Source organism: Hippichthys cyanospilos, chromosome 6 (genome assembly GCF_059441005.1).
Source record: "Hippichthys cyanospilos isolate Australia breed blue-spotted pipefish chromosome 6, RoL_Hcya_1.0, whole genome shotgun sequence".
Classification (NCBI taxonomy): domain Eukaryota; kingdom Metazoa; phylum Chordata; class Actinopteri; order Syngnathiformes; family Syngnathidae; genus Hippichthys; species Hippichthys cyanospilos.
In genome coordinates this window covers 11,393,777-11,421,684 of record NC_142374.1, presented here as the reverse complement: position 1 = coordinate 11,421,684, position 27,908 = coordinate 11,393,777, and the positions used below count along the sequence as shown (strand labels likewise).

Genomic DNA, 27,908 nt, shown 5'->3' with positions numbered 1-27,908 from the left:
AACATCAAAATGGCACACTAGAGCACCATTTCATTCTGTTTAATTTTCTTTGTACTATTTTATGAACAGGTGCAAAAAGATCATTGAGGATTTCATGTGATTTAAGAAAAAAATGCAATACGGATATATAAGGGCCCTAAAAGGCATTTTACTTAAGTCATCAACAATATGCAGTATTCAGTTTTGAGCACTGCTATTTGCGGTGAATCCGGATCAGGCTGGCACACATAGCAAAAATCGACATATATTTTTTAGAATCAAAACCAAATCTTTCAAAACCTCCAGCCAATGTGGAGATTTGCCCAATCCTCCGGTTTCACGTTTACGAGTAATAAGCTTAAACCAGAGATTTGCATCATCTCAAAAGACCTACTCTTTTTTTCCCACCAAAGACACAGACATCAGCGACATCAGAGGTTTTTCTGATTGGACACGTCAGAGAAGGAAGTTCTTTGTGATTGGGCAGAATTTGGGGACCCTACTGCCGCCTAGCAACTTGGTATGCTTTTAAATGAATGAAACCACATTTCGCTGGGTTTGTGTAGCAGCGATTTCTTTAAATAAACAAAGCAATATGGACGGAGGTTTTTTATATACGAGGGATAGAGACTTCGCGGGTTTGAATAAGCGTAGGTTGCGCGTAAACAAGGCCTAAACAGTGATGCTTAACCTTGTTGGCAGTATCAAACCCCGCACATTCACCGAACCCTTCGCAATTGAAAAACAAAAAAAAAATTCTCAGCTAAATGAGGTAAGAAAAAGCTTTTATGGAAGTACACGCACACACTTAATGTGTGGCCTGACCTCTGTCACACCCCCACAACTGACTCATCAAACGCCCCGGGTTCAACCGAACCCAGGTAAAGAATCATGACCAGGGTGCCATAGAAAATAGTCTTAAAGGGTGACGCTGTGTCCTTTTGGCCTGCCCTCCTCCCACTTTTCAAACATTAACAGGTGGCGAGGCCTCGGGACTCACGTGGGAGGAGTCACAGGGAACCGCGGCAAACAGCAGGAGGATGGCAGTGTATGTGCAATTGTGTGTACGTGAAACAGGTGGACAATAGTTGATCCTGGAAGTTGCATGAATCCTCTGCTTTTTGCTTTTTTTGTCGGCCTATTTGTCTTTTAGCCCATTGGGCTGATTATTTTTTCCGTTGGACACCTCTTCTCCTTTTTTTACCTTTTCATTTATTTTTTTAATTTTTCTACTATCTAGCCAAATATGGCAGAATTCCCTTCCAAGGTTACCACGGAAACCGGGTCCCCCAACTCCCAGAGCACACAGCAAGGGAGCAACAGCCTTGGAGGACTTGCCGCTAATGTGACCACGAGAATGGATATGTCTTTCATCAGGAGCATCCCATCTGTTCTCATGATGGCTCAAATAGTGAGTGGTTTGTGTGGTTCACATCAACCTTCTTTTTTCCACCCCAAAATTGGAACATATCGTGCATTGAAATTACCCGTGAAAAAGGGCGACATTTTACGGTGCACTTTGTTTATTGCCCGTTTGTACTTTCTTCAGCGTTTAAGTTTCAAAATAAGTTGATCAGTGTACCTATTGATTAATTTAGGTATTAAGGCAGTTGAATCCATATGCAGTATTATACAGAACACCTGTTTTCTGTGTTTGGTCATGTGATGTGAGCAAGCGGAGCCGTCATTGGTTGTTATTCATTCTCATTTTCAAACAACACCATGTGCCAAAATCCTAATCCCCTGAAGAGGATTTTAACGCTCAATATATAGTCCACAAACACAATATTAGTCAGAATACCATGTTTTAGACTTGTGGAGGTTTGAATAACATATTTTTTACCGAGCGGTTGTGGTTTGACTTCCCCGTTAAGACGTAAAGGTGTGATTTGTTATGAATTGCAGAGCTGTTTCTTCCTATGTGCGGAACATAATTTTTTGATTCGGTGCTTCACAAAAACTCTGCACCAAGAACAACCTAATAAAATATTTAGCTCTGCTCTTACAACTAAAAATTACTAGCATCAAAATACGAAAGCGTAGTAGGTCTAAGTGTTCATCAAAAAGCTACAGATTTTATTCTGAAAAAGAATATTTAGAACACAATTGAATACAGGATTTTGCATTTATTGAGTGATTCTTTTGTGTACCACCAGAGGGCACTTGTGTAACAATAGTGGTACTCGTGCCACACTTCCAATGTCTGTTGAGCCAAACAAACAAAGTTTCTAAATATATGACGATTTTGAACACAAAACAAAACATTTTTTAAAAGATTTTCTCCCTAATTTGCTTTTTGAAGTCAACTGTTTTCAATTAGGGTGCACTATGTTAATGCAAAAGAGCAAACGGTGCAATATAGAGAAGGCTCAGTTAGGCAGGCTTCTGGTAAAGGCTAAATAGCCTTTTGTGTTTTGACACACAAAATACACAGATGTGTGTCGGTAGTGCTAGAGCATTCAAATCTTCTGCCAATCATTGTATGTTAATGGCATAAATAGCTGAACAAAAATACATTATTTGCAGTCAATAAATATTTATGGGCCAATTAATGGAACTTTAATCAAGTGAAACGTAATCATAAATCCCGACGATCTCTTATGAAACCAATGTGCCGTGACAGTGGTTTTCAATGTGATTAGGTCAGAGCGGTTGCGTTATACCCTACATGTTTGGACAGTGGACATGTGACCCACTGTTTGACCAGCGGTGCCTCCTCGAATGATCTCTTCATTAAACTGAAACTGGGTGTGTTGGGCCGTGTTTAAAGATTGACTTTGTCATCGGCACATGCTATATGAATAATCCACCTTCATGGGCTGAGCTCTGGATGAAAGTCTGCAAGTGGCAGTCCTTTAGCCACTTTTAGACCTTTAGTAAAAAATATTAGTATAAAGTGTGTGATGATTCACGTGCTCATAGCATAAATCATTGACTTGTCCTGGTGTTTTATCAGCTCATTCTTGTCACTAAATACCCTAGTCAGACACAACCTTAAGTCCACCTGCACAATGTTGGCTCCAATACTTAAAATACATTCTATATTTAAATAAGCGTGATCAATTTTTTTTAAGTACACCAACTTATTACTTTACTTATTACTTACTATAACTTATTAATTTACCTCAGTAAATTACAATAGCTGTTTCAGTGGCAAGTCTTATCGGAAAAGGAAACCTCTAGAGGGCCAGTTTATTTGGCATTTTCACTCATCTTGTGTGCTAATGTCTATGTAAAAATGGGTCCTTTCATATGCGAAAAATTGATTCCCATTCCTTACTTTAAATTGCATGTAGGTAATATATGAGTTATAAGTGTGGAAACAATGTCATCCAATGGTCACAGTTATCACTGCAGTGCTCAATTGGCTTATATTAGGTAAAAATGAGTAAAGGGTGTAATCTCCTCTTCATAAAAAAACGGATTTGACCAATATTATATCATTTATTAATGTCTTTACTATTTATAAAGATGAGAATTTTCATCCACGGCACTGAAAAAGATGAAAAAAAGCTAATTTAATTTACCATTTCAACTCAAAATGGGAAAACCATAATAGACTTGAAAGACCAATTATATGTAATTATATAAATATGTATACCGGTAATTAAAATGTTTTGCTATAGCGACTTTTGGGAGTTTAGTTTCATAAACAAACAAACAAAAAGTACTTCATTCTGTGCATCGTGAATCTACATTATAAAAAAAGATCCTCGCTTTTCAAGGTGAACTAAGCAACTCCGCTTTACTTGCCAAGTATATTAAAACCATAAATGGAACTTCTATCCTTGTTGGATCCACTATGGTAGCAAACAAGCAACATCATTTAGGACATAAACACAGTTTTCATTACAGTGAGTTGTTATGCAATGGAAGGCGTCAGGTGGTCAATATTGACAGAAAAGCACATCTTATCATCAAATGAGTATTATACCTTTCAATACACATATTTTCATAAATGCTAAAATCGTGTGCAATATTTTATGGGAGATCGTAAACTTTACACTGGTAAACAGCAACAGATTAATGTTGCACCTCGACCACTCATTAAAGATGACTGTGTTTGAGTTTCAACCGTGCCCATTTGATGACTCTGCCCAAATGTGTGCTATTGAGTACAAAACAACTATAAATGTTGATGAGCATTTAGTACTGCCTTGTGAAAAAAATTTACCTGATATGTTCTTCGCAAACAGTCTGTTGATTCATGTTTTCTGCATTAATTTCAATGCATGTTGTGATGGTACCACATATTATATGTTATATGTACATTTTTAGTTGAAAAAATATTTACCATAACTCTATTTCACCATAACTCTATTTTTTTTCCACCCCCAAAATAAACATTTAAATATTTGAATACAACAATGCAATTATGATAAGTTGTGCATGACTTGTGTGTTTGGCCTGTGTAGTTTTTGGGGCTGCTTCACTGGGCACTGATCGCCAGCTCGCCTTACTGGTGGGCGCCGGCCAACGGCTGGGTGCTGTTTGTGGCCATCACTTTCTGGCTTCTCACCAGCATCCTCTTCGTCATGATCCTCTTCGGTGCCCAAAGAAGACTCACAGCCGTGCCGTGGACGCTCACGGTACGAAGAGAGCAACACATGGATTTTGATTTCGTTGCGAATTATTGAACATATAAACATTTCCCCGAGGGTAGCCATCCAACATGTTTTTGATGTTTCTGTCCTCCAACACACCTGATTCTAATGGTCAGCTCATCATCAAGCTCAGAGGAAGCCTGATAACAATCTTGATCATTGGAATCAGGCGCGTCGGCAAAAGGAAATATCAAAAACATGCATGATAGGGGCCCTCGAGGACTGGGTTTGGACACCCGTGGTTTACATGTTCAAAAGGACTAGGTAGAAGTACAAAAACGTCCCTGTTTTCTAGTAACACAGTGTATGATTCACATTTTTTCAGATCCGTTCCATAATTATTCCACAAATTAACACAATTAGCATAGACAGTCAAAGAATTTGGGAGTATTTATGTTTGATTAAAATTTAATTTAATGAACAATGAATTCTTTAGTGCCATAAATTTGGAGTGGTTGATCATTCATTTATTTCAATTCAAAGATAATTCATTTGTGTCGAGACAGTTTTTTTCCCACATACAGAATATTTATGGTAATTCTTTTTCCACGGTATTCAGAAGGTGTTGGCGATTTTCCCCCGGGCAGAATAAAGTTGTGCCATCAGCAATTAATACTTCTTTAAGGTTTTTCAAGATATTATAAATGTCATTTATAGTATAAATAATTCAGGACTGCGCACAGAGCCTTGAGGGACTCTATGCGTTACAGTATGATCTATATTATCAAAAGCTTTCTTTAAATGTATGAAAATCCTAAATGATGCCACTTGTAGGAAGTCAGTGATAAGGGCTAAGATGAGAGCCTATAAAGTAGGTGAAAACCGCGCAATAAACAACTATGATCACTACAAAATTAATACATTGCTCACTGCTTAGAAACGTTCCAACAGCATTGACTTTGCCTAAAGTTGGCATGGATGCTATATAGCATGGTGGTAGTGAACCTCCATAATACCATGAAGAATTTACAACCTGATAAACACATTTTAAAAACCTGTCACTTAAGTGTACTCAAGTAAAACGTAAACACTGATAAATAAGTAGACTACTCCGCAAACAGAAAGTAAGATACATTTTTTAATGTCACTACTTTGAAGCCTTCCTTCTAAATTTTTAGAACATTTATGCTTCAGATCAGCAGTAAAATCACAGGGACAAACATGTTAATAATTACCTCTAACTATATCAATTAAAACGGTATATCATTGTTGTAAAGCCATAACAGTTTATTACTTTGAGCCTTGTATTGCAACTCGTTAGATTTAGCACGTGATGTGAGACAAAAATGTGGTGAGAAGGAAATAGCGACGATGTTACGATGCGTGTTTGCAATATTTCCATTGCTAGGTGATGGTGTACCATGGGGTAGCCACTTTGCTCTATCTGACCGCCTTCCTGGCCAATGCGGCATCTGTTCAGCCCTTCTATTACAGCTACTTCTTTGGACATATGGCCGCTGCTGCAGTGAGTGCATTGTGACACTGGACACCTCTCACACTCACAAGGATAGAAGGCACCAAAATATTTGGGAGCACATCGAAAAGAATGATTTCATATTATGGTGTTTCAGTCATCACTTTATCTTTCAGACATTTTGGATACTTAACAGCTGTAGTCTCTTAAGCTTCTTTAATTTTATATAAACATATTTTATCGGCTGTACTTAATTTGAGTATGTGGCCCACACTTGCTGATTATCTAGCATGTGGTGAAATGGTGCTAAATCGCCCAAAAATGTGCAGTTTTACTGTCCACAAGTTATTAGAAGAGAGATATATTTTGATGATTCAATACAGCTTGCCAACTGAATCGCGTTGCCAAGTATAGGTCGAGCGTGTGCTCATAAAATGCAAATCCAAGCAAAATTTCTCCACCCTGTCACTGTCGACGCGATCAGCAAGCTCTCAGATTTTATGGATTGCATGTGAGTTTTCAGCTTTGTTACTTTACACAAAAAATATTATAGTATAGTATAGTATAGTATAGTATAGTATAGTATAGTATAACTTTTTGACGTTCGAAGTGTTCCCATGATAAACTATCTACTTCGGCTTGAAACAACACGTTGAACCTTCCTAAACATAGTAAGTATGAAGAAAAAAAATGTTTTATCAACAACATTAACTACACTTTTAAAGCTGACAGAGACAACATGTAGAGGAAACAGGACCAGCAACTTGCTGTTGATCAGCAAAAAACACTTCATGCAAAATTGAATGTAATACTGTACTGTTCCAAAGCACTTTTCTAGGTTATCTCACATACTTAACACACCCGAAACAAATGGAAGTTGACCGAGATGAGAAACAGGGGTGCTTTGTATTTACTTCTCAAATATAGTCAAGGTGTGGAAATACAAGCTATGTGCAGTTGTCTAGCCTTCAGCTAAAGTCCACATCTCACACATGCACGTGCACACAAAGCCTAGTTGGGTTTCATTCTAACAGTGTTATCAGCGGCATGTGTCAAGTTAAATGCACGTTAGAGTGAAGTCAGATCTTATGATCAGTTGTACAAGGATGTGAACACATAACAGTCTGATGACCTTTGCTTGGTGGTCAAAAGAAGTCAAGTTACATCACTGTGTCCCTTTCTATCGCTGTCCTTCAGCTAACTTGTTTCTTTGGCCGTACAGTTCTTTGGCGCCGTGGTGACGGTGGCATACGGCATCAGTGCCTTCTTCTCCTACTTGGACTGGAGGGGAGATGGAGGAAACGCCGCTACCAGCACAGTTCCCACCTAGGAGCCTCACAGGGAGTGCTAGGTCTTGTTCATACCTTAAGTTACCCGTGTCAAACTCAAGGCCCTGGGGCCAGATCCGGACTGCCACGTCATTTTTTAATTTTTTTTTTTTTGCCATCTCTTTTGAACTTTTTGCCAGCCTCTGATTTCAAATCTAGGTGACGAACACTGACAATTGATTTGACAAGCTATGACTACAATGTGGCCCACGATAAAATTGAGTTTGACACTCCTGCCTTAAGCAATTAACAAGGAGTCATGTGATTGTTGCCCAAGCATCAGATTACACTCCACTGGATGACACTTTGTACAGTTTTCTGCAAACATTTTTTTTATACTAGCACAATCCTTTGGGGATGCATATGTACAAAAGCAAATTCATTAAAAGCAAAGGATAAGCAGCTTTCTTTTGTTTATTAGAAAACATGTCACAAGCATTTACTCATTGACAAATATACTACAGAAATCACTATTTACACATTTAAAAATCACTTTTACAGGCACAATAATGTAGAAAAATGTGAGAAACTCTTGTATTGTGACACTCAAATCTTCTCATGCAAACTTGAGTTTTTTTCTGCTTTTGATCAGTCCGTTGGTGTCTCATTTACTTAAGGATTTTTGACTAAAGGAACATGTGTATTTGCCTTCGAGGTGTTCCAGAAACGTAAAGGGAATTCACTTCTTGTAAGGTTTTGTACATAACTTTGTTTCTGTGGTGAGTTAGCACAAGCACTTCTGTCATAACAGCAAACAGATTTGAGCTGGGATGGTCTTTCAATCTGTCGGGTTGCAGGTTCTTCCTGTGCTTGTGTGGGATATCTGACTTTCTCCAAACAAGTTAAATATGTGTTTGACGGAAAACTACATTGTCCATAGGTGTGAGAGGTTGTCTGTTTCCGTGTCAAACTTGAGATTAACCGGTGATCCCGACCTAATACAGCGTTGTAAGCCCAATCAAGAATATGCCATACATCCGGTACATGCATCTATCGTGAGTGCGCATATGTGTGTCAGTCCAACTGATTAGATCCCGAATGGCTGGGGGCTGCAGGGGTTAAAGGCGTGATTACAAGTCCTTGGCTCAGATCTAGACTTCGTCCCTCTTTTTCCTAGAAAATACTCAACGGCATTAAAATATGCCCTCTACTGATAATAGATGATAGATGCAGTCCTGACAAACATTCCTCAACTTACCACTTTGTACTGCAGAACCATCTCCTTGAAGGCCACAAAGTCAATAAAGGACAGCAGGATGTCAACAATATCACCGGCCACCTCATCTTTGTGCTGCCTGCAGGTGGAGAGGAGAGAGGCATGAGGGGAATGTTTAACGAGAATGATTTGCATACACTATCCTAGTAAAGAGGGTCAAGCAGTCATGTGGCAGTTCACTACTCTCATGTATCAAGGAAATATTTTGTAGGGATCATTCTCAACTGAGGTACAAAAATCATTGTCAGGCAGGTAGTTTTAGACTGGCTTGTTTGAGAAGTTAGTCTTCACCATGTCTCTTCTTTTTTTTCCCCTAGTTAACCTTGGTCCTCCGCCTTTTCTCCAAAAGATACACGCCTCCGACAACGAGGCACACAATTGGACAGGCTAGCTGTCAAGTCTGTCTTTTTAACACTCTGATGATTATTAGATTTTTTTTTTTCTGTGACGTGCACAAACGTTCAAGTGCTCATATATTGGAGAAAAGTGTGAAACCCGTTTTAAATGTTGGGTAGTTGAGGAAATAAAAGTGACTGTAATGTTAACACTTACATGAGATGATCAATGAAAGTGGACATAATGAAGCCGGGGATCCTCTTGATCAGCTGATGCTCCACATATTTTTCCAAGAGTTCCACCTACATACAAACAATGAACAGGATTTAACAGTGGTAGTTATGACCTGTGACCCTAAAGCACCAGTCTGGACGAGGGATGTCCTGACGTGGTCCTCGAGGGCTGCTATCCTGCATGTGTTTGATATATTGGACGTCAAAGAAACACGATTTAAATGATCAGGCCTCTACTGAGCTTGCTGATGGGCTAATCATTTGAATCAGGTGTCTGAGAGGACAAAAACCTCATGAACATTCAGGGTAGCAGCCCTCAAAGGCCGAGTTTGGACACCCCTAGTCTAGATGGCAATGATGTAACTACTAGCGGAGCACATACGCTCAAAATGAATACTTGTCAGCATCCAAAATCAGTGACACATATGGAAAATTAAACACGTTCAGTGAATGCATGGTTTTCTTGTTAAGTGGGAGGAAAGAAAAAACAACAACTCATGAATGGGAGAGAGGCTGCAACTCCATGGAAGAGGGTCAGTATCAAACCTCGAGACTCAGAACTGTTTGACAGATACTTGCGCTAACCATCACTTACATATTCATTGAAAATGGGTGTGTAGGTGAGCTTGTTCTCTTCAGTGTTGTCAAACTCTTTATAATGTTTCTCCATGAAATTCCGCTGTAGATGCTGGAAACTGTCCTCTGAAGCAAACGAAAATAATGTTTATTTTCATTCAAGCCTGCGCATCACAACTGAATAGGAAGAATTGTAATCATCTCACCCATAATAATGTCTTCTATGCAGCCAATGACAGAGTCGAATGCGGTGTCTGCAGGGGAGGAACTGACGGCCAAAATAGACATTGTTCACAACAAACGCTTCTTGAAAAGTCAAGCATTACATCGGTGCTTTCGACCAACCTGGAAATTGCAAAGGTTTCGTCCTCCATGTCAACCATGTCCACAATGTTGTCGCCGCTGCTTTGTACACCTGTGGCGGGGGAGGGGGTGTGAGGCGACGTTTGCTTTAAAATGCAAACCTCTTTAGTTCGTCACAGTTGTGTATTATCAGAGCTGTGTATTATCACACACCTGACAACGTCAGCTAGCCAGCTAGCGTGCATCCGGCCGGCAAGCTAAACATTTGAGTGAATGTATATTCGATGCAATATGAATAAATATGTTTTGAGGGGACGACTACTCGAGTAACATTCGAGCTCAAGTAAGTAAATTTTCCCACTTACTTTGTCCTTGAATGTCCATGTTTTAGCGCGATGTGTAGGCGTAAAAAAGTGAAGTAATGGCGTTACCAAGGAAACGGCCAACCGGTGCGGCTCTAAATTGTGTCCGACAAAACCAAGCGAGAGCAATATTTAATTCTTCCCACGCACGCTCCCGTTGCATTCGAGCATTCCAGTTAAAGACTTTTTGGCTGTTTCGCGGCCCCGTAGATATAGTGTAAGATCGCTGTCAAAAAGACGTATGTGTGTCACCATTCGTGTCCGTAAAAGTTATAGCTTGCGAGTACGACCCAAAATTGTGTGTTTAAATTGTTTTCGTGTGAAAATAACTTGTGTTTTTTTTCCTGACCACAAATCGAAAACCTGCAAGTGCAAAGTCTTTTGAATACAACTCTCACTTGCACCGACAACCCATTGGAGTGCATGATCCATGAAAATGACCGTTTATCGCCAACAGCTCAGAATAGCTTCACAGCAGCTGAACGTAAAAGTATTTTTTATCGATTGTTTTCTTTTGCACTTCCGCAACCAACGTAACTCGGGGAATGTTTCAGCTCACAACGTAGGAAACCATGTTTTTATTGTCAATGACTTAAGTTAAGCAGATAAAAACGGCAACTGAATAACTGGTGCAAGTTTGCAACGAATGCTCAATAGTTGATACCTAAATTAATCAAATATCAAATCAATTTTAGTTGAATTGGTGTTTGAGCTATCTTAGGTTTAAAATACAGCTACAAGTGCGACCACAATCAGCAAGTAGGCCTAATTACCAAGTCGACTGTTTTCAATGTCTAAACGCTCAGAATTTCAGTCTCAACAAATCATTTAGTCCTCTATAAATGTAGATTGTTGATTCAAAATTTAAAATTTTACATTTTAGGTCTTTTGTTAAGGCCAGCTGACTTCCAGGTGGCATTGATACCTTAAAAAAAAAAAAAAAAAAAAAAAAAAGCCAGTGCTTGTCAAACAAATGGGCCAGCCTTGAAGAACACGAACATTTTACTTCAGTGCACTAACTCTGACACTCCTCCTAGTCCACTGTGAACAAGGTCCGATAGTCTTCCCAGAAAAAGTCAACACACCGTGGTACACGCAAGGCAGGTCAAGGCTCTTTGTAGACAGAAAGGGTTTTAGAAAAAATTATAAGTATACTTTTAAATTGGACAAATTTGGTTTAAATAGGTGTCTGGGGAAAAGCATACATCTGTCTGAGCCACGGGGTTTTAGAGAATACCTCGACTGAGGACGGTTTCTCAACTTGGGGCTTTCCAGATGTCATCAGGTCGAATGTTGACTTCTGGAATCTGTAGGAGTTTCTGCAAAACAGCCCAGGAAATTGTTACTACACTACTCACAAGGATTTGTGTGAAATTTCAGGACAATCTGAAGATGGAACTGTATTTGACCTTCAGTCAACTGTTGACTGTATTTTCATTTGTTCAGAGTTCAGAACTTGTCTAATAAAGATGGAAACAGCACCATTGAAAAGAAGTGTCTGAGCCACAAACGAACCTGCTTTCACAAGAGTACCTCTTCATCATGCCTTCATATGTTGACTTTGCGATCAGAATCATTGATCTAAATCTAGAAAAATGCCAACTGTAAATTCTTTTTGTCTATATTAGTTCCAATTTCCTCCACAATTTCCATGACTGCCATCGCGGTGGATCTGTTTTCCCCGAAGCCATTTTATGGTAAATGGACCTTCACTTATATAGCGCTTTTCTACCTTAGGTACTCAAAGCGCTTTACACTAACTAGTCATTTACCTACTGATGACGCAGCATCAGGAGCAACTGGGGGTTCAGTGTCTTGCTCAAGGACACATGGGCATGGTCTTGATGGTCGGGGGATCGAACCCACGGCCTTTCGGCTGGGAGACGACCACTCTACCACTAAGCCATGCCGCCCCATAATTTTAGTTTTCACTTATAAGATTGTAATTATCTATAAACTATTAAGTCAATCTGAATATAAATTTTGAGGTTGGTGATAATGATAAAGGTCTGTAGTTAGTAAATGAATGCTTCTCTCCACTTTTCTAAATTGGAATAGTTTTGCTATGTTCATTTTAGATGGAAAAACACCAGTTTTAAAGGACAGATTACAGATACAGTATGGTTGAATTGACAATTCCTGAATCTGAGGTGGGGGCAGTTGCAGGTCATTTTATTGATACATTTTTACTTCAGTCATGGAGATAAATTGTAGAAGCGTTTTTGATAATCAGGTTATGTTTTGACGGATTGGAATTACGTTTGTACCTAAACTGATCACAATTTAATGAAACACCATTGTCATCCATCAGGTGTGCCAATGACCTCATCTGTTTCATTAAAACAAATCTTCAAAAAAGAACAAATTTCTGTGTATTATGTATCCATTGTTCAAAAGATGGGGCGACACAGTGGCTGGTAAGCACGTCTGCCTCACAGTTCGGAGGTCCCAGGTTCATATTCATAAAACAACTAATGTTAAATGTCAGGATGTAAAAAAATCCCACCTTGTAACACAAACATCACATGAACATACATTTATTACAAATACCACGATCCAGAATACAATAATTTTTTGATAAATCACATCTTTGGGAATTCTGGGGTGAAATTCCTGTTAACTTTTCTAAACAATATTTCACAATTTATCCTGGACTTCCTCATAACTCTATTTTGCTTGGGTGCTTTTAAGGTGCTCCAATTTAGCCAACAGTAACTAGACAAGTACTTGTCTTACTGAGCAATTCAAGTCATCTTGAGAAATCCTCTCAATATACTTTAGATGGAATTATAGACCAAGTTCATGCATATGGTGGATACATTTCTGCGTTGGTTTGATGAAAAACTGAACCACATCTTTACATAAAAGCCACAGAAGGAGAATCCTCAAAAACCAAGCCAGACATGCTTGAAGGTGGGCAGTAATTCAACCAGAAAGCATGATGTCCTATGTAAAGGGTCAGTCTGAAGCTGTCTTGACTGCTAGCAACCAGGATGATACAGCAGATTTGAGGAAGTTTTTGTAAACAAGCAGACTTACTAAGAGTGCCATTACTTGCAGCAAATTGCATAAAAAATAAATAGGTAGATGTGCCACAACAGCTTCAAGAGGAACACTTGGGGGTTATTTTAACGTTGGTCTTCGAGCCATTTAAATGATGCAAGAGTCCCTGACATTTGTTTTTTTTTTTTTTAATTTTCATGGTTTTCTTGCTTTGTGGTTGGAAAGCCATCACTTAAAAGGGGAGTTGAAAACATTTAAGTCATTCAGACATGACAGAAGTACAATACAACTTCAAAATGATTACAATTGGTGCCATAGTAACTTTTGTGAAAAAGATGCTTTCTTTGGTCAGCATAAGTCTGCTTGGGCTTGATTGTTTTCCCTCAGGCGCAATGGATTTTTTTTTTTTTTTAAGCAAGGGCGGCTCTGTGTCGAGTGGTTAGCACGTCTGCCTCACAGTTCAGGGACCCAAGTTCAAATCCAGCTGGCTCTAGCCTTCCTGAGTGGAGCTTGCATGTTCTCCCCAAGCCAGCGCGGGTTCTCTCCGGGTACTCCAGCTCTCCAAAAACATGCATGGCAGGTGTATTGGACATACTAAATTGTCCTTAGGTGTGATTGGGTGCATGAATGGTTGTTCAATTGGCTGGCAACCACTTCAGGTTGTCCCCCCGCCTACCGCTCCAAACCAGCTGGGATAGGCACCAGCAAGCCTGCAAACCTTGTGAGGACAAGCGGCTACAGAAAATGGATGGTTTTTAAGCAAGCTACTTAAGCAAACTAAAGACTTAGATGGCTCGAGTATATTATATACGGTACTCGTCTCGGTCCATACTGACACACCACTGCACGCAAAGGTAAAACTAAGACTTCAAATAAAGCACAAGCAAGAGTTTTAATTCATGACAGTACCCAGTTGAAGGGTGCTTGTTAAATTGGCAGTATAAGTCAGAGGTCCCCAACCGCCAGCCCGGCCCTTTACTGGTCCGTGATGAACTGGTACCGGGCTGCATGGACCGACCGTGAAATAATGAACTATTTCTGTTTCGTTTTATCTGAGTCTGAAAGCTATTTTATTTTGAAAACTGGCTGGATTCTCTTGGATTTGCTTCAATACTCCCATCTGTGTGGAGACAAGCTGAGGGCTCCCATCAGTTTGGCGTTAATGGTGTTTGTTTTTTGTCGTCGATCAAATTGCCAAGGATTGATTTGTCTGCTCTACCTTTTTCTTACCGGCTGAGCTCGCAACTTCTCCCGACGTCCCATTTGTGTCAAGAGAGACAGAAGCTGAGGGCTCCCGTTAGTTTGTCATTAACGGTGGGTGCACTATATTTACGTGCACTTCCTGCCCCCCCCCCCCCCCCCCCCCTCCCTCTAATTATCAAGTTGCGTTATTCCTCCCTAAGGGGAAAAGGTTGGGGACCCCTGGTCGCTCGATATTTTACATTGGCCTTGTGTAACTAACAAGGCCAGCAGCAAGTATTTGGTCTTGATATTAATGCATCACTTTCCAGATATTTGGAAACTCCGCATAACGCATGTGTCAAAAATCAGCACAGGGAGTAGACCAAGGGATGTCGGTATAACAGAGCAAAGACAAGGACAATGCTACCTTTGCAACAATAAATTGCAGATTTACACAAGTGGCTCACATTTGTCTTTACCGTAGGGTTATAACACTGTATTTTTGCGACTGTATTGATTACTACTACCCTGCTCTTTCAGAACCCAAAAGAGTGACCTCGTAACACGTGGTCTCTTAATTTGCGGAAAGAGGTCCGCTAGCTGGGTCTTGCAGATGAGTCGTTTGATGTAACATCGACAACTTTGTTTTGACTCGCGCACAGTTCAGGAAGATTTTTGTCTTGCTTCTGCTCAGAAGAACGCAGGAGGAGATGTCACTGAATGAGTGAAAGCTCACAGGAATTCTGCTGTGGTGGGCTTCCCATCTGCTCATCTCCTCCCTTTCCTATCATCACCCCTTCACCAAGGCCTCTTCTGACCAGAACGCGCAGTTCTGGTACCTTCGCTGCGGCACCGTTCTCCAAGCCAGCTGGACCAGTAGGGAAGGGGGCAGTAGGGCTTGTGCGTCTCTCGTGACAGGAGCAGTGTCAGGAGACATGTGCAATGAGTCTGACTCGAGTCTGGATGTCTTGACGACACAAGGGACATGTTTCTAACTGTAAGGCACACTGCATACATATACCCCTGGAAAAAAAAAAAAAAAAAACAGCCACAGAAAAAGCAGCCAATTAACAAGTTTTAAAACATTTCACAGTGCTATGCTATAGTACGAGAGTAAACAAATAATCCAGTGGCATTATTGAGATTGTGAATTGATTGAAGTGATTCTTACGATGTGAAAGTCATATTGTTTTCTCATTACTTTCACACAAGCGTAACCGAGATGACTGTTGGAAAAACTAAACATCCTTTTATACAAGCTGAACACAATCAGCTAAGATATGCTGTGGTCTCATGAATTGTTATGAATAATGGCGGTGTGAACGCTGCAAAGTATGGCAGACCTATGCATGTGCCTACCCATGTCCACAAGGCCGCAGCTCTGTGTCAGCCATGATGTCGCAGCACAGCGTGCAGCAGTTGTCGCGGATGCTAACTTGTTTCAATAAAGCCAGACGGCGATGTCTAGACAAAACACAAGCACATAAAATGCTAGTTGAGTCAACTGATAGTGATGAGATTTTCTGTGATGGCAAAAGGTTGCCATAATGACCACCCACGTGCAACAAGACTCTTGTTTTTACTTTATTAAAACATTTCTTAATTTTCAATGTATTAAAACATTTTAGTTTTCATTCATATAGGGTGGCGCACTGAAGGCAAAAACTATGCTATACTCGTTTTTAGATGACATTTTATAAAGGGCAGTTACCACAACACACACAATTAATTTCATTCATAAAACCAGATGGGCATGGTTTAATTTTACCAATTCAAATGAAATATATATTAAGAAGGTAGTAGATAATGTACTCTGCCTGTTTATATACAGTAACTATGACTTTTTCCATCCATCTATCCATTTTTTTTAGCAACTTATCCTCGCTAGGGTCATTGGCTTGCTGGTGTCCTTCACAGCCTTGAAAATGTTTATGTCGGCCTAAGTCAATAATGTAAACCTGTAAAGTATCTTGAAAATATTGATGTCGGCTTAAGTAAATAATGTAAACCTATAAAGTATTTGAAGTTGGGTGGTCATATTGTGTAAAAAGATCCTTTTTATCTATTGCGCTGACAGTAATCTGGTAGCAATGCGTTACAACAAAATCACTGACTAAACATGGGAATATGTTGTGAACTATGCCAACAATATAAATTCAAAAGCTTGTAACATAGTTTTTCTGCATTCAGCTAAACATATACACTGTAATGGTTCCAAGGATGAATAAAGTCATGTGACGGTGCTGTAAAAATAATTCAATGAATATAGATGATAGTGTTAAAAACCTTGTAAGAGTAGTAAAACTTTTTTTTTAGGTCTGTCACTGCTTTGTGAAAGTACAAAAATATACACAAAGCCCCATCTTACCTTGGTAGGATGATCTTTTCACTTGGTAGCAGTGAAGCAAAGTCATTAAAGGTGCTGAACTTGACTGAGGGCGGATGACGAAATGGCTTGGCGCCAAAGTTAAACTCACACTGCTGGTATGACATGAAACTGGCTGCCGCAAAGAAGCCAGACCTGACAGATTAAAAAAAAAGAAGACATTTTTGGAGAATTTAAGTAAAACTGGAACAAAAAAATCATCAAGTGTGAACTTACGTGGCAGAGGAGAAGACCTGTTTCTCTGGTGGCAGCTGATGCCCATTCAGATAGAAGACCATCTGCTTTTTGCTGAGGTCCAACAGGAAGCCAATTGCATCTCCTACAAAGAGGCCATCAGCAGAGCACTATCAGCTCTAAGAAAAAGAAACTAATCTTGCTGCTACAATACAACAAAAACAAAAAATCTATGCCTCATTTTCAGTCATTTCAAAATGCATACCCTCCTTCCAGCAGGGGTGAGCGTGAGGTTTACTGCGAGCATTGTACCAGATGAGCTGCCTGCAGCCATCATATGCGCACGAGTATTCATCGTCGCCAATCCCGTAACCTTCCTGCGACAGACATTTGCACATGTGAAAACGTTTGCGAAAACACATACTGTGGATGAGCAAATGGCTGGAAACACAAGACAGAAGGATTACATGGTTGAGGAATTTGCTGTCCTTTGTGGCCCAGCCGATCTGCATCACGCCTGATGTAATGACTATCACCTCATAGTACCACACGCCAGAGTCCACGCAGAATGTACAACGCACACTCTCGAAGGAGGAGGCATCACACCGAGCCTGTGGCGGGGGCCAAAAAATACATTTAAAACAGTGACGCTAAATTTATTGGAAGGCATGACATTGGAATATGATAACCAAGTAATCAGACAATTAATTAAAATGCTAGATTGAGTTAATAATGTCCGATTTATCATCCGGGCCCCATTCATAACATGTAAAACATACTGCTGGGAATGAAATGTATTTTTTTTGTTCTTTTTAGCATATACTTTACAATTAACAACTGAGGCTAAATTCAGACAAACTGGCCTCTAATCCACTGGGGGAGATCTTGAGGTACTCGCTGACGTCATTGCTGTTGAGCATGGCATTGATATGCGTGAGGTTGACCTTCTCGTAAGTAAACTGGCGGCCTTCTTTCAGGACTGGAAGGGGACAAGCAGCAGCACAGCGTCCTCTTTAGTGATCCATCAGCACAAAATCAATGTAACAGAGCTTGTTGAATACACAGGCCTACTCACACAGGTTGTCTAGGCTCCACTGTGAACAGAATCCCACCTGCCTCTTTAGGTAGTCGGCATGCTCTGCCCACAACTCCAGCACAGCCAGTCTCTTGCTTATACAAGACTCTGATACTGTCAGCTTGTTCTCACCTGAGGGTTAGTTTTTTTTTCCAAATGAATTTCAACCCCTCGTCAGGGAATCTGATACTGTGAGTGAACTTACTGGTCTGAGAGAACTTTTCCAAGGCAATCAGAGCAAACAGCATGACAGTAGGGTGCGCCTCCGGGCTCTTGAGAAAGGAAACGCATGAAATAAGTCATTCATTTACTTTTTTTTTTTTTACTAGACAAACTCCACATCATAAATCAGTCATAACTAGATGTAACCTTTGGAGGATTTTTTGGGCTCAGCTTACACTTGCTGTGCTTTGGTAAATAATAAATCTGAGTTCAACGACTAATGTCTCCATTATCCACAGTAGATATCACAATACGTGAGCGGAATCAAACATGACATTGCTGTTAACATGAATCAAACACACATTATCACCTGTGTGTGCTAATGCTAGTTTCAAGACATGACTATCATTTGTCAGTAAAGGAATCAGGTAGGTTGAGCATCCCTGGAGTGCTGCCAATAGAAGGCAAGTTGCATTGCATTTAGTACTTTTGTAAAATGCGCCCCAACTTTCAGACTTTGTTGCTAACAATAGTTAGCAATGACATTGCAGTACTCAAAGTGGATATAGATTGTATTATTATTCAGAAAAGAATTGACTTGCAGTGGCTGTCAAAATATTTGCACTTGCGCTTCTCCGTCCATCAATTTAAAAACATTTTTTTGCTCACCATGCTTTCTAGAAGGTATTCAAGAGTTCCGGGGCTCAAGAGTCCAATACTGGCCGGACCTTAGAAAAGAGGGCAAAGATTAGCAGGAAGATCGGGTCTGTGGGAACAAAACAACATTCAAGGGTGTGAATGTACCAGCCAGTTTCTCAGCCAAACATCCGAGGACAGCTGTGGTGTTTCTGTGTTTGGCGGGCGTCAGAGCGTCCTGGCGGGCCACGGACGCACTCAGGCTCAGCATGTCCGACAGTTTCTGGAGAGCGTCCTAAAGACAACACCAGTTGCTTACTCAAAGATGGTTCCTCTTGAGTGGAAGGCTAAGGACTTTGATATTCTACTTTTGTGATGTTACTGCTATTTTTCCCGCAGACATTTTTAAATGGTAAAACTGTACCTATTTCATCATTGAATTGGGGTTTATTTATTTTGGTTTTAGAGGCAATCTCTTGTAATTTTACATTTTTGTGTTATTAATAACACCTTTGTGGAATGTTTTTTTATGTTATACAAATTTTGTATGATGCGTGTAACAAATAAATATCTTGTAACAGTTTGCAATAAACACTTTCATGAGTCTTTATTTGTGTGTGTGTGTCTGTGTACGTGAGTGTGCGTATAAAATGCCATGACCAAGAACCTCATCTTTAACCCTCCTCAACTTCCACCTTAAATGGAACAGTTTGAAAATACTCTGGCTCTAATATCACAGTCATTTGGATATCGCCAAGTAGGGATGGGACAAAATCTCGCGATGCCACGAGATTTCTCGCTCCGGCATGCCATGAGATTCATTTCCTTTTCACTTTTTGGAGGGTACGGCTTATTGAGCCAAAAGTGCAATGGAGGGCAACTAAGCTGATGGCTTGAGTGCTACACTCTCACACAGTAGGTGGTGGTATGCATCTAATTGTTGTTTGCAATCCGCCATTAATTGAAAAGACAAAAGCGCTCAATGCTTACTTTTAAATCATCTGAGTGGCAACAGTCTGGTTTTCCAATCGAGGAAAAGGATGGTAACACATTGACTGATAAGACAAAGACAGTTTGTAAACTGCAAAAACAAAAAGATAATGCCATACACTGTATCTAACACAGATTGTATGCAAAGGCATTTGGAGTTCAACACCAAAACCTGAAGTTAGCCAGCACTTCAAAAACACCTTCTAACAAGAAAGCAACAACAACAAACGCTTTTGCATCGCCACTGTACCTATCAAGTGCAAGAGCTACCAAAATAACACGGGATATTGAAACACTATAGAGTGTATACACTGAGACCGATTTGTGAAAAACATGCATGATAAATACGATATTGAAAGCACTCATACAAAATCAAGTCTAAACTTTAGGCAGTCATCTTTGTGACCCTGTGCGCCGACCAATAGCAGACCAGCATCTTAGTGACCCGTGACGCCGACCAATAGTAGACCAGCACTGTAGTGATGTAAGCAGTGACGCGTGTAGTGACGTATGAGCGTGTTGCCCTTAGTAGACACGCGCAGACTGGCCCCCTTGTTTGAGAAGTTTATTTTTCTTTTTTTTATAACATCATAAAGCGAAAACATGGCGTAAAGATGGGACAGGCAGTTATAAATGAGAAACGACATCCACCATTTGAGAGTCATGTAAAGCATGATATTACCATCCAGTGAACATAATTGCACTCTCGTCCGCTGTATTAAAACATGAAGGTGTATTATAGCCAAACTCCAGTCCTCAAGGGCCGGTATCCTGCATGTTTTCCAACTTTCTCACTCAACCACAGCTGATTCAAATGATTAGGATCATTTTCAAGGTCCTGCCGACCTTGCTAATAAGCTAATCATTTGAATCAGGTGTGTTGGGGAGAGAAAAATTGAAAACATGCAGGTTACCGGCCTACGAGCGCTGGAGTCCGACACCTATGGCCTAGGGTTAAACCCCTTAGCTGGCTTTGTTTTTGTGTTACACTTACACGTGTTGTGTTTCAATGGCAGTGTAACTGTAGAACCACAGACATGGTGTAACTTCAAGAATAAGTAATAAAACAGAAAAAAATAATTCATACGAGTGCAGACAGAAGTAGACCAGCCCCAGATGAATGATGGACCAGAAAAAAAGTCAAATGTCGCCCTCTAGTGGAGGCAAAAGGTTGGGCAAACGTACACCAACGGACTGACAGACCGACGATTATCGTATGACTTGAAAATATGACGGACCAACAAACAGACCAGCAAAAAATAGATATGTTACCTACTTCTGGTAAACGGTGTATTTTAAAAACATCAACTTAGGTTGAAACAAGTTTTACTTGCCGCCATCACAAATATTAAAAATGACATGCATTTGGTGTATTCCCCACTCAATGTCAAGTCAGCTGCAGTTTGGGTAAGCCGATATGCATCCTACAAAATGATTTCCATAGTGAATACAATGGACCCCCATGTTACAACGTCCCTGATTTACGTTATTTTTCATGTTTCGACGTGGAATACTGAGTTTTTTCATCCCCTCTTTATGGCATTTTCCTGGTTTTGCAACTGTCTTGACCCTAGGGGCTTGGCTGTGTATGTTTTGTTTCGTCTCCATCTGCAAGCGTTTGTAGGTAATTACACTCATTTTCAGTTGCCGTCCCTGCAACGCGTCACTAGAATTCTGCTATTGGTCGGCGTTTCCTCACGGAGTTGGTGGTCTGCTCTTGGTCGGCCACACTTGTTTCAAAATGGCGGAACGGTCAAGCTTTGTCCGATTGTGAGTGGTTACAAAACCATATTTATAGTGCATTTTACTGCTCAATTCAAAGTTTAAAGGGTTTGTCATGGGTCCCAAGATCGCTAGTGATGTTAAAGAGAGAAGTAAGAAGATGATATATATGGAAATGATACTGTAGATAACCCTTATGAGAGAACATGGGCATAACAAGCACCACTCAAAGGTAAATAAATCCTTTCTATATTTTTTATTTATGATGTTTTCTGACTGTATACATGTATAGTGTATATACATAGCACTTACTGTACTATTTTGGCACCAATTTTTAATATGTATGTACAATTTTGAGGTTTCTACCAGGGGTTATAAACGCATTAACTATTTAACACAGGTTTGGATTGCCTGTCATACATTGCCTTACAACCCCAATCACGGAATGGATTAATGTCATAACACGGGGGCCCACCACAGTATAAGACTTTTTGAAATATTAAGGAAAAGGAAACATCATTTCCCTTCAAGAGTAAAAGCCATTAGTAAATCAGTAACTACATGTTTCACCTTAGTCGGCAAGGGACACTCATCCAATAGTAGGGTGATGACTGCAGGGCCAAGTGGGTCATCTAATGGTATCACTCGAATCAGGGACTGAACAACTTCCAGCCAGCCGTCATCTAAGAGACAAAACAGGCAAGAAGCAACTTGTGTTATCATATCCTCATTGATTGCTATAGACACCTAAAACACAAAAGAGGCGTTGCAGCTTGCAGAAGCAAAACGGGTGCGTCAGGCATCATTTTGCACTCGTGGTTCTCTCGCAAATGTTCACTTGTGAAAATAAAAGCATCACAGATTCCCACCTCAAGCACAAAGCCCTCATTCAATTATTGCAATCTCAACAATATTTAAACCTGTTGCCATCAGCGTGATCAGTTTGTTAGCGTATGAGCTTTCAACTTAGCATTTGCTATTTGGGAACTTAGTAAAAGACTGCAAAGCGCAGTCTCCAAGTTCAACATTCTTAATCAATAGAACACACATAAAATTAACAGGTGAATCGGGTCATTAATGCTTTTGGTGGTACTAACATGTGTTTCATCCAGTTTCTGACTAAAAAAGTAAACACTTCCTGTATCATGGTTCACTGTCCAGATATATTATGATTTTGATTCATTTACCCACTAAGGCAATTAAGATCAATTCCTCATTTACAATTTACAATGTCAACCTGGAGACAAACAGCAGGACAAAACATGGCTAAATATAAAAGATAGAAAAAAAAAAGTAAAAATACATCCAACCATGTCTTATTTAAGCACACAACATGAGAACACATTTTTGCTGGTCTCAATGTATTTTATGTTAGGCACTTTAGGTAGGCACCTAAAATGTTGGTGATGTGTTGTTTATGGATAGAGTGATTCTTAGCTAAATTGCGGTTCAAGTTTCACTGCTTCACTACATCGCAGAGTGTTCAAAAGCATTAATGAAAAAAAAAAAAAAGAAAAATACTCCATCTCCCATTACTGTATGCCATTTTCCTTTGGTCTTGGTTTGCCTTTGTCTGATTGGTTCAGTAAGCATCAAGCCTGCAAGCTGATTGGCCAAGACACAAATGTATAATGCAGCCCCCAAGCATGTAGTTTACTCGTCTCGCTCTCTGCTGAACACTTATGCCCGGCGAACACGTTTTAAATTTGTCTGCTAGTGACGCGAGCAAGAAAAAGTTAAAATCCTCCAAAAAGACAAGAAAAATTTGAGATTTCCCCCTAAAAAAAGGAGCGTGGATATAGTACTGCGACATGCCTGTCTCATTCATAATTCATTCAATAAACTCAAGTTGGATAAAAATGTGGTCTCAAGTACCTCTGTCAGAAACTCCAGCAGAAGTCTGGTCATAAATGCATTTATACACTTTATTTATGTATGTGCAATGTCTGTAAGGGCAAATCCTACTTTGAGGAAATCAAATAATAATGAATAATGCCTGAAAATAGAAATAACAGATTTTGGTAAAGACTTCGGTCATTAGGAAAGTATTAGAAGTTTGGGGGGTGGGGGGCATCTATTCTAGATACAGCATTAATTTAGTCAAGTAGATGATGTACCAGAAAAATGACCAGTGTCGATGGCTTCTTAACCTACAGCGCTTGCAAAGTTACATACTGTGTAGAATGCATTGATACAAACCAAAATGCATGATTAAGGGAAATAACTATGTTTGAGATGAATATGAACAATATTCCACAGTAAATTTTCTTACCTGTCTCTGCCATCTCATGTAAAGTGATCATGGAATAAGGAGGTTCTTGATCACTGGTGAAAACAAAACAAAAACAATTGTTTAAATAATATGGAAACAGAAACCAGTTGAGTAAAAATAGAAAGATAACGAACTACACTAGTCTGAAATGATTTAGTTTCATTTTTAGCCAGAGCAATTTGCAACAAATATTTAACAGTATTACCTATTCAATGGAGCAATTTGCAACAAATATTTAACAGTATTACCTATTCAATGGCAGACAGATGGCAAGTGCGGGTGTCACACTTGGATTTAAATTTGTCAGAAGCTCATTGCTACCTGTGTATAAGTTATGGCTTTTCTTCGATTAACCGACAACAAATAGATTACCAAATTTAAATTTGTCAGAAGCTCTCATTGCTACCTTTGTAAAAGTTATGGCTTTTCTTCGATTAACCGACAACAAATAGATTACCCAAGTAACAATTACCATTTTTGAGAGTCAAACATTTGGATACTTTATTAGTCCAAATCCTTGGAATGTCAGCTTGTTAACCATGTTTTTAGATTTCTATAGTTCCACATGAAAGCAAACTATCTTTTGTTAATCAAATTAAAATATTTGTAAACATTTGCTGTTAATTTGGAAACCAGTAAAATAATATAATTTATGTTTGGGATTTTGTAATAATGTTCTATTTTAAATCACAAAAGGGATATAAATAAAATACATTTTAAAATCTGATTTATCAATTAACATAATAATATGATTTTTTTAAAATTAATTCACAGACTAAACTCACTCAAGCATGTTGTAATGGTTTGTCAGACAGGAACACAAAATTGTTGTCATCAATTTGGAAGCACAGAACTTTAAATGCAAGACTAATGTGGCACAAAGCAGTTGTCTCTTTTGGGAGGCTTAGATTTTAAAACTGTTGCAATAGTGATGATCCTAATCAGTTACTCATTAACAAAATGGTGGGAACTTTAACTGGCTATCGCAAATTACGAGGCTACCTGTTTACGTCACAGTAGAGCCATTACAAACCCCCTGTAAAATCACAAATTATGTGTTATAAAATTCAAGTGCATGGTTAATGTTATCTTTTGGTTTAGAAAAGAGAAAATACATGCTTGCTACATTATGTATTTTATATTCCTGCATTATATGCCCATTCAATTCTATAATGCTTGCAATATAAATATGCGCAAAAAGAGTCAATGACATGGATGCGTACTTGTCTACAAGCGTCCTGATGACAGCCAGCGTGTCCAGCACCAGGCCATCCACATTCTGCTTCTTCCGTCGCGGTTCATGGGGGCCGCGCCCCCTACGAGGGGGTCTGACCGGGTCCCGTGGGCGACTGCTACGAGACTCTCCTGCATCGACAGCTGTGCCCATACCGTGGTCCACACGCCTGGCTTGTCCTCGAGACGCCCTAGATGTCCCATGGTGATGGTCCTCTGCATCGCTATCCTCCCGGCACACGCAGCTATTTCCCATGGTTCCCGGGCCAGCAAGCACACTGGCTAGGATCTCCCACGGGGAAGAAAAGGTGTTTGTGGAGGAAAGGATTAGCAAAGCCTGCGCAAGGCTCCTGCAGGCACAGTAACTGATCCAGGCAGCTACTATCATATCATTTGGTGAGCTCGATTATGGGGGTTCTTGTCCCAAAGAGCACGTTTGGATTGCCACAAATGATCATTGTGACTCCAAATGAGGATTTGAAAAGAAGTTTTAACAGCACAGAACTGGGTTAGTAGATCAAGCGGGCTCAGGTGATGTTATGGGGTCTTTAATCATCATAAGCATCACAAAGTCCTGATGCAGAGGTTCTCCAGGTCCCAAACAACTTTGAAAAACTAAGAGAGAAAAAAAAATTAGGGCAGGACCTAGGAAAATATAGTCTAAGCAAGTATTTTACAAAAAAAAAAAAAGCCAGTCTGCAAAAATCTACAGTAAAAACTACCTTTAGAGAAGTCGTTCAGTCTTGATTCAAAAAGTGTACTTATTTTCCAAATATGGATTAGTTCAGGCAACTCAAAAAGGCAGAAATAAAATTACGGTACTAAAATGCTATTGGTGCTGTTGACGATACAACACCCCTTATCAGTTAGCGTTTTAGCCTGCTAGCCACCCACCAAGCAACAGATCTAGCAATGGCAGGTCGAAATAAAACCACAAGGCTAAAAAAAAAAACAACAACAACAAACATAAAAGAAATTGTAACATTCGTGTCATTTGAGGTTTGGAATTAATTCACTTACGGCTCATTCGCTTTCAAAATGCTGCAGCATGTTTAATAGAGTCACGCCAGAAAGTAGCCAAATTGGGTTTCTGGCTACGATGAGCTGTAGCTAACCAGCTGCTAGACGATAGCTTGACTAACCATGACCGGCCAAACTGCACAAGTTGGCAAACACAAGTTGCAATCAACTAACTGTCTTGCTTTTGCAACCAATGCAATAGAATAAGGGTATATTTACCCAACGAGCCCCGCAAAACACATTGGTCATTGGCTACAAGCTATCTGTCATACATGAGAACACGCTACACGGGATTGCTACCTGGCAAGCTCCATGCTAAGTTCCGTAGCGTCGGGAGTTAGCAGCGGACTGACCATCACTGGCATGAGGCGGATGCACAGGATTCCAGGGCTTTTGCTACAGAACAAAACAAAACAAACGAAACTTGTCATGACAAAACAAACAAAACTTGTCATGACAATATTTACAAAATGAATAAATAAATAAATGGAAGTTACAAAAATAAAATAATTTCGTTTTCTGGGCAAAACATTTACACTACATTTAAAAAAAAAAAAATCTTAATTATGACTGCTCTTCTTAACCAAATGTATGGCAAAAACGCTACTTTAAATGGGACAAAATACGCACATGCATGTAAAATACACGAAAATACCACGTTTCATTTTTCATACTTTTATTGTGGTTATTGACAAGTTAATGGATGTGCAGCATATCATTACAGGCAGTCCGTTATAAGCAGTCCATACATGCATATCCTTCTGGTTTGGCACGTACGGAATTGGGGTGTCTGGAATTTCTTTCCATTGCCCACAAATTTTCATTCACACACACACATTTTCCACACATAGACACAGAAAAGAGTCAGACAGAAGGGATGCACACGCTCAGACACAATCACACACATACTTTCTCATACTTTTATTTCATATCTATTTCTGTTTATTTATGACAATGGGAAACAGAAAAGCTTAAAAAGCAAATGATTATAGTCATTTGCACACATGCACAACCACATTAAGTAGAGAAATGGATGGCTAATGAATAGAATGTGTTGAATGTGTGCAAACTTTCAATTTTGATGAGATCACATATTAATTTTCTAAATTAGCTGTTGCCGTATTCCAAACTTCTCAAAGAATCAAGAATTCCAAAACATTTAGAGGCATTATGGTCATCACATCAGTCTTCAGATGGTGTGTTGTAAATTGGGACAGTCATAAACCCTGCTGCGGTCAAGGGCTGTATTGAAGCAATTGTCACGGTACATCCCGCTCTTTTCCAGGTAACTGGTAAACTTTTGTGTTTTAGGGTGGAATGTACAAGGTGTCGTTTCAGGGGTGGGAGGATACAGGCCGTAGTCACTAGCAGTGGTCCTGTATAGGGGGTTCTGAGGTTTGGCCCATGGTGATAAAGTTAAACCTTTAACAGGTGGCGTGGCAGTACAGGTGAAGACTGGATTTCCAGAGTTGCTGCATATTTGTATTTTTTCTGCCTTCTCGTCATCTGGGACTGACATCTCTGAAGCGCCTGCTGAAAGGGGGGCATGTTTAATTATTAGAAATTACATTGATTGCATTGAACAGACAATTTCATGTTGGTCTCCGGATACCTGCGCTGTTGGTCCAAGTATGTCAATACAGAAGAACTATATCGAATACAAACAGAAATGCCATGGGAGAAAGAGTCATGATCTTATTCG

General features: G+C 39.7%; 3 protein-coding genes across 6 annotated transcripts; 1 reads left to right on the top strand and 2 right to left on the bottom strand.

Moving 5' to 3' along the window:
- Positions 1-1,014: 1,014 nt before the first annotated feature.
- pllp (plasmolipin) lies at positions 1,015-7,727 on the top strand. Its single transcript, XM_088418082.1, has 4 exons — positions 1,015-1,390; positions 4,395-4,568; positions 5,932-6,048; positions 7,220-7,727. Exons 1-4 carry the CDS (start codon positions 1,226-1,228, stop codon positions 7,325-7,327), a joined length of 564 nt encoding a protein of 187 aa, XP_088274208.1. The 5' UTR covers positions 1,015-1,225; the 3' UTR covers positions 7,328-7,727.
- On the bottom strand, positions 7,717-10,452 carry arl2bp (ARF like GTPase 2 binding protein). 2 transcript variants are annotated; one of them, XM_088418085.1, is made up of 8 exons: positions 10,355-10,430; positions 10,203-10,246; positions 10,032-10,101; positions 9,893-9,954; positions 9,706-9,812; positions 9,094-9,179; positions 8,524-8,620; positions 7,717-8,438 (listed from the first exon to the last, which is right to left on the bottom strand). In XM_088418085.1, the coding sequence occupies exons 3-8, from the start codon at positions 10,067-10,069 to the stop codon at positions 8,340-8,342; spliced, it is 489 nt and encodes a 162-aa protein (XP_088274211.1). In that variant the 5' UTR covers positions 10,070-10,101; positions 10,203-10,246; positions 10,355-10,430; the 3' UTR covers positions 7,717-8,339. The 2 variants fall into 2 exon arrangements, with proteins under 2 accessions (XP_088274211.1, XP_088274210.1); XM_088418084.1 differs by lacking the exon at positions 10,203-10,246 and having other exon boundaries at positions 10,355-10,452.
- Positions 10,453-14,727: 4,275 nt separating this feature from the next.
- On the bottom strand, positions 14,728-26,560 carry rspry1 (ring finger and SPRY domain containing 1). Of its 3 annotated transcripts, XM_088418199.1 has the most exons (16): positions 26,426-26,503; positions 26,207-26,342; positions 25,177-25,801; positions 23,954-24,006; positions 22,252-22,364; positions 19,138-19,264; positions 19,003-19,061; positions 18,377-18,443; positions 18,172-18,303; positions 17,960-18,075; positions 17,564-17,707; positions 17,362-17,473; positions 17,139-17,241; positions 16,905-17,057; positions 15,896-16,000; positions 14,728-15,559 (listed from the first exon to the last, which is right to left on the bottom strand). In XM_088418199.1, exons 3-16 carry the CDS (start codon positions 25,572-25,574, stop codon positions 15,463-15,465), a joined length of 1,779 nt encoding a protein of 592 aa, XP_088274325.1. In that variant the 5' UTR covers positions 25,575-25,801; positions 26,207-26,342; positions 26,426-26,503; the 3' UTR covers positions 14,728-15,462. The 3 variants fall into 3 exon arrangements, with proteins under 3 accessions (XP_088274325.1, XP_088274326.1, XP_088274327.1); XM_088418200.1 differs by lacking the exons at positions 26,207-26,342; positions 26,426-26,503 and adding an exon at positions 26,507-26,560; XM_088418201.1 differs by lacking the exon at positions 26,207-26,342 and having other exon boundaries at positions 26,426-26,500.
- Between the last annotated feature and the right edge of the window lie 1,348 nt (positions 26,561-27,908).

Coding starts and splice junctions, on each gene's coding strand:
- pllp (XM_088418082.1), top strand. CDS start 1,226: ATGGCAGAATTCCCTTCCAAGGTTACCACGGAAACCGGGTCCCCCAAC. Junction 1,391..4,394: donor TTCTCATGATGGCTCAAATA/GTGAGTGGTTTG, acceptor TGGCCTGTGTAG/TTTTTGGGGCTGCTTCACTG. Junction 4,569..5,931: donor CCGTGCCGTGGACGCTCACG/GTACGAAGAGAG, acceptor TTCCATTGCTAG/GTGATGGTGTACCATGGGGT.
- arl2bp (XM_088418084.1), bottom strand. Junction 9,813..9,892: donor CATAGAAGACATTATTATGG/GTGAGATGATTA, acceptor CGTTTGCTTCAG/AGGACAGTTTCCAGCATCTA. Junction 8,621..9,093: donor ACTTTCATTGATCATCTCAT/GTAAGTGTTAAC, acceptor CTCCACCTGCAG/GCAGCACAAAGATGAGGTGG.
- rspry1 (XM_088418200.1), bottom strand. CDS start 25,574: ATGATAGTAGCTGCCTGGATCAGTTACTGTGCCTGCAGGAGCCTTGCG. Junction 17,708..17,959: donor TCTCCCCCAGTGGATTAGAG/GCCAGTTTGTCT, acceptor CCCCCGCCACAG/GCTCGGTGTGATGCCTCCTC. Junction 17,058..17,138: donor CAGGTCTTCTCCTCTGCCAC/GTAAGTTCACAC, acceptor TTAATCTGTCAG/GTCTGGCTTCTTTGCGGCAG.